The sequence below is a fragment of the Rissa tridactyla genome, chromosome 16 (genome assembly GCF_028500815.1).
Source record: "Rissa tridactyla isolate bRisTri1 chromosome 16, bRisTri1.patW.cur.20221130, whole genome shotgun sequence".
Classification (NCBI taxonomy): domain Eukaryota; kingdom Metazoa; phylum Chordata; class Aves; order Charadriiformes; family Laridae; genus Rissa; species Rissa tridactyla.
The window spans coordinates 3563159-3577880 of record NC_071481.1 but is presented as its reverse complement, the minus strand read 5'-3'; the positions used below and the strand labels follow the sequence as shown (position 1 = coordinate 3577880).

The following is a 14722-nucleotide window of genomic DNA, read 5'->3' as shown; positions in this document are numbered from 1 at the left end:
CCTGACCTCTTCATCAAACAAAATTCTTATTTTTAGAAGGGGTTCCTTCATTCCGTAGGTTAAGCTTCTGCTTTCCAAGCAATTTTATTTCCTAATGTTAAAGCCTAATTCTAAGAGGACAGATGCACTGCGGCCTGCGCTGGGACAGGACGCGAGAGGACCCTCCGCACCGCGCGATGAACCACGCCATAACCTTGACCTCCACCTCGGACGCTTTTGAGAGCCAAAAGACTTTGTTTACTGCCATTTACTCCACGCCACGGCGGACGTGAGGGGCCGCTCCGGAGGATCCCGCCCCGAGAGACGCTTGGGGCGGCAGCTCCCAGGGGGACCCTGTCCCGGCTCCCGCCGTGCTGGCGGGGCGGTTCGCCGCCCCTCCCTGCCCCGGGCGCCCCCACCGGCGGCGGGGCGCGGAGCGGGACAGGCCCCGGCGTGGCTCCGCCTCAAAGAGGCGGGAGAGGCGGACATCGACAGCTCGGCGCTCCCCTACCCAGGCGTCTCCCCGCCGGTTGGCTCGGGATCGATTGGCGTGCGGCCCGCCGAGCCCGCGCACCACCGAGGAGGCGGCCGCCACCGGGAGCCCAGGTGGGTACCGGCGGGCTGGGAGCGCGGGGCGGCGCCGGGAGGGCGGCCCCGGGCCCCGGCGGTCGTTTCCTGCTGCCTCAGCCTGCGCTCCCAACCAGAGCCCGGCTGCACGGCGCGGGCCCGGCCCTGAGGGGCCCCTCCCTGCCTCACGCCCCTCGCAGGGCTCCGCCCCGCCGCCCCGGCACCGGGGGGGCGAGGGGCGGCCGCGCAGTCACTTGTTCCTGCGCCCCGGGGACGTGGCGGCGGAGGGGAGCGACCCTCAGCCCTGCTGGGGCTCAGCGCGGCGCCTCGCCCCGCGGCCGGGCCTCAGGGTGCCCCACAGACGCTCTCCCCGCCTGGCGCAGGCCGTTCGCCGCCGGCCTCTCTGTGGCTTCCTCAGGGCTCCCTCCGGCCGGCTCTGGGCAAGGTGACCTTTCGCTTCCACCCCGACAGGCGCTGCCTGCCAACAGGTCCCTCTCCTGTCTGTCGCCTCCTCCCAGCGGTGCGTTGGCTTGTGTGAAGGGAGAGAGGAGAGTGCCCTGGAGGCCGCTCCCGCCCTTTTTGTGTGTCACCGGGCGCTGAGTAAAATGCCCCCCTTGCCCTGACGGGTAACACCATCCCAGTTCCCTTCCCTCCTGGCCTTGGCGCTGTCCCTGCCCGGCTGACACAGGCCCCGCTCCTTCCCGTCCTCCTTGTTGCGAAAATTGTGTTTTTCCAGAAAAAGTGAGCCAGCTTTGAGTGAGGTCCTGTTTTGTACTTTGATTCTCATCCTGATAAGACCTTACTGTCTCACTTTTGCTATGTAAGTTCAGAAAATAAAAACACTGTCCTAGAAAATAAGTGTGTTGTTTTTCTTTCCTGTGGCACAGCAGTGGACTAGGAAGTTACACATGGAAAACCCTTAAAACATTTGAAAGGTTCCCAAATAGTTAGTTATGTTCTACAAGTTTAGGTTAATGTGGTGATTTACGTTATTCACAGTTCTTAGGATGACTTCAGGCATGGAAGTGTTCATGCACTGGAGGTTTTCAGTCACTGGGGTGCTAACCTGGTCTGAATGTTTCTTCAGGATCTTTTCTCTGATTTGTCTCCTAGCACCTGTGGATTTATTTTTTTCTTTACTTATTTTTTTAAGGGTGACCTGTCAAGGTTTACTGTATTGGCTTGTGTTTGAACTTAAGCTTTCTTGTCAGTTTTATTAGAATAAAACCCTATAAGGTGGTGGCCCCATGTATATGAATGCTCGGTCTTTGTTATGTGGAATAATACTATTGGTTTTGAAAAATACTGAGAAATCTTACAAAGATAAAAGTGTTAAATGGATTTAATGTGAAGATACGCTTTATTGGAATGTAACATTCTTCATGACAGTATAGTTTCACTTTTCAGCCTTTAGGAAAACCCTTTCGTTATTTGCATAACATTTATTTAACTGTATTGGTTAAATATTTTCACTGGCTTTTTTTTAAAGAAATAAAGGTTTTAATAGGGGGGCTTAAAATCAAGCAAACTGCATCATGGGAAAACTGTGACTCTTAATATCAAATTTAAAATATAACTCTTGAAGTTGTCATTCTGACAATCTGACATATCTTGCTTTTCTGCTCTGTAGAACTCTGTCTTACGTACACTGGTTTAGGGAGGTCTGTGGGGTTGGGAGGCTTTTCCAAACACAGAACTGATACATTTAGTGCATTCTAACCACAGGATATGGCCTGCATGCGTTTTTCCTTACTGTAATAACGTGCTTGATCATGCCCTTGCAGAAGCTAGTAGTAGTTTTGCAATTCACTTGTTAAAAACTTGAACAGGCATTTAGGGGTTTTAGCGGTCTGATTACCACATAAGTTAAAACAGAAATGGCTGGAGGACAGTATGAAGGGAAGTGTTTACCTGTATGACTAGTGTTGCTTTTCTGCTGTAGCTTCCCCCCCCCACCCTTCCGTGTTGCAGTGATCTATGCTATCACTTGGAAAAGCTGGTATCGCTTTGAAAACTGTTGATGGGCTATTTATGGGACTTGTATCTGGTTACTTCTCACACATACACCCTTCCCAAAAAAGGGGTGAGTTGTTTCACAGGTGTCGTATAAGAATTCCACAAAAACACAGTTGAAGGCTCTGGGCTGTTACTTTAGACCAGGCTTCCAAAACCAGAATGCTGGCAACTTGAAGAAAATACTGGCAGCAGAAGTTGAGGAGGCCAGTGCAAAACTGCTTCACATAAATGTGGAATTTTAGTCTTCTCTTTTCTGGAAGAGGATTGTAGATTGGCCATGTCGATTATGGCAACAAAATGCGGTGTTTTGATTAGAAAAAGGATGGAATGATTAACTTAATTTGCAATGGGAGCTGTCTGTAATCATCAAATTTCTATATGAAACTCTGATTTGAGACTTAAAGGGAATAGCATAAAGCATTTTTTTTTAAGGTAGAAATCAAGCTTAGTGTTTTTATTGCTTTTTAGATGGATTACAGTAAGAATTACAGTGACAGCAATATGTCAGCTCTGCTGAAAGTGTATATTTCAGACAATCATTTTCATCATGTTTTTTCTTTCAGAGCGAGATTGTAGTAATGGAACAGAAATCCAGAAAATGACAGAAAAACGTTAGTTGCGCTCTTCTAGGACAGTCATGTTGGAAGGATTAGTAGCCTGGGTCCTCAACACCTATTTGGGCAAATATGTCAATAACCTGAACACAGACCAACTTTCAGTGGCTCTTCTAAAGGGTGAGGCTTTGTGGTATTTTCTGTAGTGTTTTCATGCTGTGATTTAAAAAAAAATAGTGTTATGTTTTTGTAATAACTGGAAGGTGAAATAGAAACAATCACTTAATATTGTGTTTAATATTTATATAAACCCTTTTAATACACACTTTATAATGAATAGTAAGTTCTCTTGTGTTCCTGTCTTTGTTACTTTTTATCAACACTGTTAAACCAATTCATATGAAAATTTCAAAAGTATGCTTAGCATATCTTATCAGCATGTTTTATTTAATATTTGAGTGTCATTTTTCTTAATATTGTTCAGTAACTTTACTGTTGAGGGACTGTGGCAGGAAGTATTCTGTAGTCTTTACCTCTTATGTTTTGATGATAGTAGTTACTCCCCTGTCATTAAGATTTCTGGTTTATGTTATGTCATGATATGTTCACGAGTCTCCTACAAATCAGTGCTTTCTAATTTATCTTTTGCTGCTATTATCTGCTATTTTTGAGAGAATATTTTATAACACTTCAAAGCTTTTCTGTGTGGACTTTTCATAATATTGAGAAGATACTTGAAGTATCTCTTCTGAAAACCAAGGAGAAGCTTTCTTCTTGGTTACAGTAAAGTTCAGATTTAAAACCTTGCAGAATATTGCTTCTAGATGATCTCATCAACTAGTTTGAGCACATGGCATTGGAAAATTAACAAGTATATTAAATAACCATTGCAATTGCAACACAACTTGAAGTGGTAGGTTGGGTGTTCTCATGAAATCCTATTTAATTTTTTTTTTTGTTTAAAAGATTATGCTAGTCATTTTAGGCTTATAATGTTCAAGCTGTCATTCTTTAACATAATTTTGTTTAACAGACTTGCATTTTTTTCTGCTTTCTATAGGTGCTGTTGAATTAGAAAACTTGCCACTAAAGAAAGATGCCTTGAAGGAACTGGAATTACCATTTGAAGTAAAGGCAGGTTTGTATTTTGTTTGTGTGTGCAGGATGAATATTTATAAACAGGAAGTATTGCATATTTTAGAAGAACCTTTACCTGTGAGTCAGAAGCTGGAACAAATGAGGTAACCTGGTTTTCAGGTGATCCAGTTCTATTTTAGTTTGTTTGTTTCTTACACCACTTTTTCTTTCAGGTTTTTCGAAGGATGGTAAAGTAACTTTACGCGGGAATCTGATAGCATCTCTTTTGTATATCTAGGTTTCATTGGCAAAATAACACTACAGATACCTTTTTATCGCCCACATGTGGATCCATGGGTGATATCTGTCTCAAAACTGCACTTAATTGGTGCACCAGAAAAAAAAGAAGATTTTGATGAGGAAAGGGAGAAGTGGCAAGAAAGAGAACACAAGAAAGCCCTTCTTCTAGCACTTGAAGAAAAATGGAAAGTGAGTCACACTTGTCTTTCATGGTGACAAAACAGCTACGGTAGATGGATGGCATTTAAGTCTCCTAACAAATTGGAGAACAAATGCATAGGAAACTAACTTAGAATTTGATTCATACCTGCTAACATAGGGCAATTTCTGCCCCACCCCCATCATGTTGTGTGTCCCACATATCTTGGAGATACTGAAATCTTCTTGTTTTTTTTTTTATTTTCTCCCTGTTCAAGGTAATTTCATTATAACAAGGTGTATTGTTTCCTGACCAGTTGTTACAGTGGTGGTTAATGCTTATCCTTATTTTCTCTTTTAGAAAGAACGACAACAGAAAGGGGAATCTTACTGGTACTCAGTTACTGCATCTGTAGTCACAAGAATTGTAGAAAACATTGAAGTAAGCCTTTGCATTGTAGAGCTTTTCCCACTTGTTAAGAACTGCTTGTGCCCACTGTGCTTCACATTGTCTAGTCCTCAGGAAAGAAACATGTAAATCAAAGGTAGATGTTTGGCAGAGGACAGTCCCTTTTCAGACTGAACCTTCATAACTTCAGTCTTAAACTAGTACTGATGGGGACTTCTGGAAAGGAAAAAGCCTCCATCCTGCTTTTACCAAGGGGAAAACATCAACTTTTTTTTGGTTTGTAACGGTAGGTGGGTACTGACTTTGTGTGGAATCCGATGGGTTTTGCTCACATTTCAATTCTTTTAGTTATAAACCCACCAAAATACTGTTTATTAAGCAGTAGAGCATGATTTGTTTTGATGAAAAGATAATTTGTAAAGAAACACATCTGAGAGTTTCTGCTGATCTATGATTTTGATTATTTGTCTGTGTGTTGTCTCTCAAGTTAATTATTATTCTTCTACTATTAATAAAAATCTGCCATGTTTCAAAATGACTCAAAAGTATGGCTGTTACGCTCCATTGCTTTTCCTCTTCAGAAGTCCTAATGTAGTTAATAACATTTTAGCAACATTTACGTCATTAATCATTTGTGTTTAAGAACCAGAAGCTTTCTATGTATTACTTGCTAAACTTTGTCTGCCCACCTCCATGAACGGACTGTCCTCCTTTTTCCTTATGTGCAGATAGGCTGACTATATTATTTGGCTGCATTTCAACTGACTAGAGGCAATTTAAAAGCGAGGTACCTCAGACTACTTGCTTTTCCTGATATGTTTGAGAAGGATATATTTGGTGCATGAGCTCAAGGCGAGAGTATCTATACTTTTCTCAGTCCTAGAATCTACATTCTCTGAGTAACTGCAGTAACTCACTGCTCTCAAAGGTTTTACCAATATAAAATTAGCTTGGGCCACCTTGTATTGTTAATTAGTTTGTAATTCGGGCCCATGGTGATGGTTCTAGTACATAAAGCAAATTTGGGTCTTTGGTTATTGATTACACATTTGCCTTTAAAATGGAGAAGAATAGTAGGATAGCAAAATAAAGTATACTGTCTTGTGAAAGTGGGTGGCTGTTTTCAGGAGAAGGGCAGGGACTAGTGGTATCTGAGGAAAAGATAGAGCCAGAGAGTACAAAACCAAGTGAACACGATTTCTGTGAGGTCTAAATAACTACCAGAAATTGTTGGAGAAATGCAGAAATTAAATATTAAATTTCTTCAATGTTAATGAATAGTACTGCTGTCCACTCTAACGATGTAAATAGTTGTCTCTAGTAATGGCTTTTTTTCCATTTAGTTAAAAATTCAAGACGTCCATGTGAGGTTTGAAGATGGTGTCACAAATCCTTTGCAGCCGTTTGCATTTGGCATATGCATCAAAAATGTATCAATGCAAAATGCAGTATTTGAACCAGTAAGTATAACTTTTTTTGCAAGAACTGATGGCAGCTAAGATGTTTTGCTGTATTTTATGGGTGCTAGTAAATATTTAGTAAAAAGTATGGCATTTTAATAATGTGGTTGTTGTAATAAATTGATTTTGGGCATTTCGTGTTGTTTATTGAGCGTGTGGAACTAAGAACTACATGGCACGTGGTGTGTGATCTTGACTTCATTCCATTTTTTCTACTTCAGGTAGAGAAGCTGATGCGGAAAAAACAGTTGGATGTTGCTGACTTCAGTGTTTACTGGGATACCAGCTGCACTTTATTGGGTGACCTGCCTCCTGGTCAGCTACAGGTATGCGAGGGAGATTATTGTTGTTGTTGTTAGTCTCCTTTCTATATTGCAGACCTAATGGACTTAGAATTTATTTGATCGGGTGCTTTTAAGAGCAACATAAGGTTATGGTTTCATGCTGTAATGATAGGATACATGTGCAACCTGCAAAGGCTGTGCTGTGAAATACCTTGTTTTACCTTTGAAGAGAGAAAATGTTTAAGAGGTGTTTTTAATGGACTGGCATGCTAATAAAGTGTATTCTAGTATATGAAACCAGTGCATCCTAATAAGTATAGTACACTCATTTCTTATAGAATAAATCTGCTTGTAACCCACAGGAAGCAATGGATAAAAGTATGGAAAGTCGTGATCATAATTACATCATGGAACCTGTATGCACTTCTGCTCTTCTTAAGAGAAATTGTTCTAAGGAGCCTTTAAGATCACGCCAGACTCCGCGGCTTGAGTGTGACATTCAGCTTGAAACTATACCCTTGAAGCTTTCACAGGTAAATACCAGCCATCTTCATTAACTCTCTCTGTCTGAAACAGACTGTTGAGAAGCAGGGCAAATGAGGCCATCACAAATGCTGGGCTGTTAAATATGTTATGCTGCGTTGGGTGTCCAGACTAGTTAAGTCTTCCAAGATTGCTTGGGTATCTGCATGCTGTATTGCACCCTGCTTTATGGCCAGAATGACCGATTAAAGAAGATACTCCTTTATGTTTTGGTTGTCACAATGCCTACAAATTCAAATTGGTAGTTTGAGGTAGAGTGTATTTTTTCCTTCCCACGTGCTGCAACTGTTGTTTGTATGTCAGTGCTTCTGAAGATTCTGCTGGTAAAATGCCATCTTGAATTATCTACCTCTAAGAAAACAGTTGCTGATTCAAACAGTGAAATACCTGTAGGGGTCATAAAACTGTGGTAGCGTTTGTAACAGCTGAAATACCAATTATAGTAGCATAAAATTCATACTTTCTTAAGGATTTAGTTTTAGAAGCAACTGAAAGGGATATACTAAATAAGTTGTTTGTTTTAAAACCACGCATTCCAAATTATTTAATTATTTTACTGCAACTGATTATTGCAAAAGAAGTTACATTCTTGTTTCTTTATTGTAGCAATAGGAGAGGTGTATACGGGGTGTTTCAGTCTGTAGAAGGTACAATAGCAGCCGATGTTAGGTTGATAATCTGACATGGAAGGAGATTTCATTCTGTGTGTTTGTAAGTAAGGACGCCTGTAAATTGAATGTCACGCATTAACTACTAAGTACTGGGAGAAGGTATGTGGCACTAGAGAAGCAAATTATAAATTATGATTAACATTAATCTTAATTCTGAAGCCATATACAGGCCGTTGATGCAGATAAACTAAGCCTGTGGTTGTTTTTTGTATGTAGTGGTTTTTCCTCCCCTTTGCTTTGGGAAGCACTCCCAGTGTTGCCTAATTGATCTGTAATATTGTTTTACTAAAAGGTGCAGTATCAGCAGATCATGGGATTTCTGAAGGAGCTGGCTAGAAAGGAACGACAGCTTAAATTCAGGAAGTGGAGACCAAAGGTTACAGTAACAGAGAAGTAAGTATATCTACAAATGTGCTGGTGTTAATATGATATGAAAAACTATACTAGGAGACTAGAATGAAGACAAATATAAAAAGGTAGATAATAATCATATATTAGAGTTTCAGTTTTCATGTTTTGTTCCCCTACCTCATAAATCAGTTTTAAATATTCAGATGTAATTAAAACTTAAAATAAAATTATTCTTACCTGAGGCTTTAGATCCTTCTTTCACAGCTTCCAAGAACTGAAATTAAGTTGAAGGTTCTACCCCCATGCACACACTGGTGTTCTGAAATTTTCTTTGTGGAAAGAGCTCCTATTAAGTTTCTTTTAATGATAAATAAGGAAGGTGGTATCAGTTCAGACCATACGACTCAACATTTTGTTGTCTGTCTGATATATAACAGCTATACTAAGTCCCACTAAAGTGGTGGGGACTTTGCAGAGCACTGTTCTACAAAATTCGTAGAACTCGCCCTATGCACTCTCTCTAATAGTGGTGCTTTTTTCTGACCAGTTGCCCTCTGTTTTCTCACTGAACCTCTCCTGGACCTTTCACCAGTTTGATGTGCGTTTGGGTTTTTTTGGACATATTGGTAATACTGTAATTCTAAAATGTTTCAGCTGCCGAGAATGGTGGATCTTTGCTTTGAATGCTAATATTTCGGAGATCAGGGAGCAGAGACAACGTTCTACCTGGGAGTTCGCATTACATCGGGCCCAAGATGCAGTATCTTACACTGACATGTATTATAGCAAGTTAAAGGGGGAACCACTGTCTGCTGCAGAGCAGGTATTTAGATTTGGGTTTTCTGATATTTGATTTATTTCATCTTCTCAAATTTAAAATCTGTTCTAGTTTAGAAACATTTTTATTTTTACTGCAGGCCATTTTCACTGAACAGACTGTCTTTTAACCATAACTGAGTTTTTAATGCTTGAAACCTGGGCTTGTGGGAGGTGTGTGCAGCAGGATTCTTGTGGTTTTGTTTTGCTATGCAAAAAGCTGACTGTTTTTTTAAGCTGTAACTGGTTTTCACCAAAAATAGCATTAACTGTCATAGAATGCTCATGTCAGTCTGTGACATAGTTTCTTAACTTGCGTTCTCTGTAGGCTCAAAAAGTGTTTAAATATCAGAAGTGTGTCAGGTTATCCATATGGTTGGATAGATAATGTGGGAAAAATTGTGGCTACCTGACAGTGTGTTTGGGAGTGCGTTGTTGTTTTTTTGTTTTTTCCCCAGTTGATTTTAGGATGAAGAATTTAGAGGGAAAGTGCCCCTAATAATGCACCTGTGTCCTACTTCAGAAGGAAAAAAACCTATGAACTAAAATTAGCTGCTTTTTATAATTAGCTGCTAGGTGTATTGAGACTTTTTTGTTAAATCAGTTCAGGGCACCATGTACCTCACCTTAATTACAGGTGTGAGTCTACTGATACTTTAAGTTGTACGTAATCATTACTTCTATTGTTTAGACATGAACTGTAGGAGTAGGTCAGTGTACTGGAAATTGTATAGTAGCTGGTAAAGCAGGAGACTTTTACCTTCATACAGTGTGTATTGTCTTCATCAGAGCTGTGAAGTGTAACAAGGGCAGTGCCATTGACTAGAAAAATGCCTTTTGCTTTATTCTTCCATGATGTATTTTTTAGACTTGGGTGATGAATCATAAGCTTCCACAAACAACTTCTTAATCAGTAGAAAGAAGACGACATGTCTAAGTAACTGAATATGAATACTACGTTGTCCTAATTTATGCAGTTCATTTCCTCTGCCTTCTTTACTCAAGATAAAAGCTTTTTTTGCTGCCAGCTAAGCTAGTAATTCTGTAAAATCAGGTTATTTTCCATGGCTTAAATTTTGCGGTGCAAACCTTGCTTCTGATGGATGATAGGAGGATATAGTTGGGCAAGGAACTTTTACCATGAAAAGTCATAAAATAATGTATTTTACAATGCAAGTAAACTTTATTTGTAGTACGGGGGAAAGTCATTGCTACAGTTGCCCACATGACTTCTGTTTATTTCCATATGCTTAGGCACTTGGATACTATCATTAATGCCACGTTAGTTTTTTCTACGAATCTCTAACTTACTCAGTGCAGAGATGTTTGACATGTTTGTGAACGAGATGCTATATTCTTTCAGTGCAGTTACTTTACCTTTTTTGTCTTTTCAGGCAGAAATGCATCGTATTGAGGATGAGCAAACTTATGAAGAGTTGAAGATACTGTATGAGATAGTTCATGATAAATTTCATGACCTAGCTGAGGTGAGCAATGTTCTGCATACAGGGTAATATTTGGAATCTTTAAGTGAATTATTCTGAGGTATTGTGTTCTGCTCCGCAGGAGAACGTTAGCATATATTTGTTTTGTTTTAGAGGTGTGGCATTAATGCTAAAGTTGCAAACAATGCTCAGTTCCTCCAGTTTTTACTGTTGTGTCACTTGCACAGTGAAATCTTTTGCCTAGTCATATGATGATCTTCCTCAGTAGTATTCTTGCCAGAATTCCTAGGGCACGTACTCTTCAGCTTAAAAACAGAGAATGGAAATATGGGCCTATAATGAGTATTTTCCCAGAATAAATATATGGCAGAAGTGAGCCTCATGTAAATGTATTTCAGGGCAAAATTCATAAAATATTAACTAATCTCTAACAGTACAATGTCATGTGTCTTTCAAATAAAGTTGCTAAAATTTAGAGCTGTGTTTTAAAGCGTCAAATGACTTCTTATTTGGTTTAGTCTTTCCAGACTAAGATTTAAATAATGCCATATGGCTTTATGTATGAATATGCAGCAGTGAACTGATGGTATGTTTGTTGTTTCTTTACCGCTGCTCTCCTAATAGGCTACGTATTGATTGAAAATATCACTGCTGTATACTGAAGAGTGCTGAGCAAATAGTAGATGGAATTGTGTTTTTATTGTGGCATTCTTTATCAGTAGTAATGTGTATGTCTTCAATGTTCAAACATAGAGTGTTAAAGAGCCATTGCCTGTTTGCCCTGGAGGTTCCCCTACAGCAGAATCTGCACATAGCAGTAGCACTGGAATGCTGCAGTATCTTCAGTCTTGGTTTCCTGGTTGGGGAGGTTGGTATGGATATGCTCAGCAAACATACGAAGGTGAACCTTTTGAAGGGCTGCTGCCAGACCCAAAGGAACAGTGGAATCCAGAAGACATACTAGGTATGGGAGTATAGGGTCGTCTGGTTTTTTTTTTAAGGCTGCTGATGCTACCATAGTTAGATGTCTGTTAAAGGTGAATAGAAACAACTCTTTGGTTCTGTACTGTTAAAAGATTATGTGTGTCAACGGATGTGCCTAATCAGAGCCTGTCTAAAGCTTAATAACCTGTTAAAAAATCTCAGTACTTGATGTACCTGCTTACCTCTAAAGTGATATACGGAATACATTTGCTTCTGGTATTATAGATATTTATGGCAAAGAGCTTTGGGACTTTTCAGATGGGTGGGAGTCATGTACCGTGCTGTAACTGGATGTAACATTGACATTACTGGGTTATTGGGGTCTTCATAAATTTAGATTTACATTACCTTAATTGAAATAGAAGAGTTCTATGGAATGCTGAGTTTTGTTAAGGTAGGACTTATATCTGCTTTATTCTTTTGTTTCTGTTTTCCTCTCCTAGAGCTGGGGAAGTCTTTATTTTCAAATTCAGAGAAACTTTTTTGTTCTTCGGTAGCCTTCCAGAAACTTGACTTACTTAATGTGTTGTTTTGTTGTTTTTTTTTTTCTAATTAGGTGCAGATGAATTTTTTGATCCTGCTGCAGATGCTTCTAGCATGAATACCTTTACAAAGAGAGATCATGTTTTTGCTAAATTAAATTTACAGTTGCAAGGTGGCTCTTTCACTCTGTTGCATAAGAAGAAGAAGGTGGTGCATGCTGAGGAGACTGCTTTTATGCAGCTGGAGTTTTCAGGTATTAAGTCAATTTCTGTTCTTTCTCAAAAAAGACCAGAGCTTTGTCTGCCTTCCGACCTTCCTTTGATTGTCTTTTTTTAATCCTTTAAATTACTATGCTGAAACAAAGTTCAAAATGAAAATATGAAAACACCTTGTGGAAATTGATATATGAAGTGAACCTAAGTTTCTCTCTTCAGATATGTGAATGATTTCAACATACAAATCTGATTTTAGACATTGTTATGTGTGGAAAAAAGGCAACTATAGAAATACTTGCTTCATAATCATTGTAATATATTCCAAATTTCCATGCTTAATTTGTTTAGTAGAAATAAATATATATAAGCACTTCCAAAAAACTCATTTGTTGGATATTTGTTATCTGTAAAATTTAAATATAACCTATGCTGTGTACTAAAAGAAATAAAAGCATTTTATGTATTTTTATTCCAGGTGTAAAGATCTTGGCAGAATCCCTTCCTCGCAGAAATTCTTCCCTTCTCAAAGTTCAGCTTGGTGGTCTTTTTCTGAGGGATTTGGCAACAGAAGGGACCATATTTCCTGTTCTTGTTTTCCCAAATCCTGTAGGTGAAAAAAAACCCTTAAGTTACTACGTAGGATGAATAAGTGTGTATGAAAATAGTTATATTCCAAAACTAAACATGTTTTCCTTGGTTTGTGTCTTATCCCAGAAAGAGAACACAAAAATCTTGAAGAAGAATTTCCACTTGTTGAACTTAGTTTTCCCCTCGCTTTCCAATGATCCTTCATAGAACTCTTTGTTGTTTGCTCTGTATGCTTGTAACTTTAACATTACAGTTAGAGGTGTGGGAAGAAGACAATTCGGTGAACAATATTTTATTTTTGGAACAATCAGCGTTGTTGCTTAATCAGTGATTGTTCTTTTTCATAAAACTCGTTGGTCCAAGTAAGGTTTTATTTCTCCTGTATACTGTTACCCTAAAAGCAGAAATACAGAATATTTTTTTTCTTCCTAATGAATTGATGAAAAGATTGCAAATATCTCTTCTGCGCAAACAAAATTTGAATCTAATTCCATGAGAACTCCCCATGTATTTTGGACTTTGTAATTTGTAGAGAACTGACTGAAATTTGCACTTTAAACTTCAGTCTGTCTGCTACACGAGTAGGTAGCGTTAGCTTCTTAGTCATACTTCCTCTCTTATTTGATTACCTCAAGGAAAAAAATGCATATAATAATTGCAAATTATACATATAATTCACTTATAAAGTGACCATAAGACTAATTCAGAAAAGACTTTTATGCTTATATCAGGTGGCTTGGTTGATTTTATCTAAACAGTCTTTTTCTTTTAAATTCTTATCAGCAAAAAGAGGTTGGCTGCATGTCTTCCTTTGGACTCCAGAGTTTGTCCTCAGAAATGACTAATCAGAACACTGGTAAAGATTTCATTTTATGTTTAATGATAACAAGTGCATGAGATAATTCCTGCAAAACAGAAATTTCAAAACTGAATGCCTAAAGTTAGAATTCATGCAAATGCTTTTTGCAAATAGTAAAGATAAAATCATAGAAGCTTTGTTCAGATGTATGGATGCAAGTTGACTTGAAAGGAAGTGAGTAAGAAAAATAGTATTTCAAGACAATGGGAGTTGCACTTGCTCTTTGTCTTGGTTTAAAAAAAGAAAGAAAAATTGTTAGGAGTTCAACATTAAGACACAAGTTCTGAAAATGTTTTTGTGTATACAGATGTTGAATTCTGTTGATTGTAGAAGTTGATCATATGATTTGTTTTTCTGTCACTAAAAGAATTTTCAAACAGGTACTACTTTCCTAGTAGTACCAATTAAAAATTAGTTATTAAATTCTTTGGGGTTTGTTTTTTGCTTTTGTCCATTTGGGTTTTTTTACAACTGCTTTTTGTAATTCATTTTTTATTCAGTTGCAGATCCGAATGCCCCAGTGTTTGAGATGCTTTATGAAAGAAATCCAATCCACAGCAATTTTGAGAGGCGCCTGGAAGTCAGTACCAGACCTCTAAATATTATTTACAATCCACAAGCCATTAAGAAAGTAGCTGACTTCTTCTACAAGGGAAGGGTTCATACCTCAGGTTAACGTTTAATACATTTTTTTGGTGGGGTTGGTGGTATTATATCTTCGATATATCTTATCTTTGATTTTTATTTATTTTCATTCTTGGAAATATAAAGCACTAATTGAAGAATCTCCACTGTAAATTCAAATTAAGCAACACTCTTGAGTCTTGCTCGGAGTCCATCCAACCCGACCTTGAATGTTTCCAGGGATGGGGCGTCTGCCACCTCTCTGGGCAAGCTGGGCCAGTGTTTCACCACCCTCAGTGTAAAAAATGTCTTCCTTATATCTAGTCTAAATCTGTCCTCTTTTGATTTAAAAGCATTAC

General features: G+C 38.9%; 1 protein-coding gene across 4 annotated transcripts in view; it reads left to right on the top strand.

Annotated features, from left to right (window-relative positions):
* The first annotated feature begins 81 nt into the window (after positions 1-81).
* Positions 82-14722, top strand: part of VPS13D (vacuolar protein sorting 13 homolog D) — a 100884-nt gene continuing 86243 nt past the window's right edge. For all 4 annotated transcript variants that reach the window (XM_054222709.1, XM_054222713.1, XM_054222708.1 and 1 more), the window contains exons 1-16: positions 82-585; positions 3126-3296; positions 4177-4254; positions 4492-4682; positions 4993-5073; positions 6384-6500; positions 6722-6826; positions 7147-7317; positions 8291-8391; positions 9004-9172; positions 10560-10652; positions 11364-11574; positions 12151-12330; positions 12768-12898; positions 13664-13736; positions 14240-14410. In XM_054222709.1, the coding sequence (XP_054078684.1) occupies positions 3200-3296; positions 4177-4254; positions 4492-4682; positions 4993-5073; positions 6384-6500; positions 6722-6826; positions 7147-7317; positions 8291-8391; positions 9004-9172; positions 10560-10652; positions 11364-11574; positions 12151-12330; positions 12768-12898; positions 13664-13736; positions 14240-14410 (1969 nt within the window). In that variant the 5' untranslated portion in view covers positions 82-585; positions 3126-3199. The remainder of the gene's footprint in view (positions 586-3125; positions 3297-4176; positions 4255-4491; positions 4683-4992; positions 5074-6383; positions 6501-6721; positions 6827-7146; positions 7318-8290; positions 8392-9003; positions 9173-10559; positions 10653-11363; positions 11575-12150; positions 12331-12767; positions 12899-13663; positions 13737-14239; positions 14411-14722) is intronic.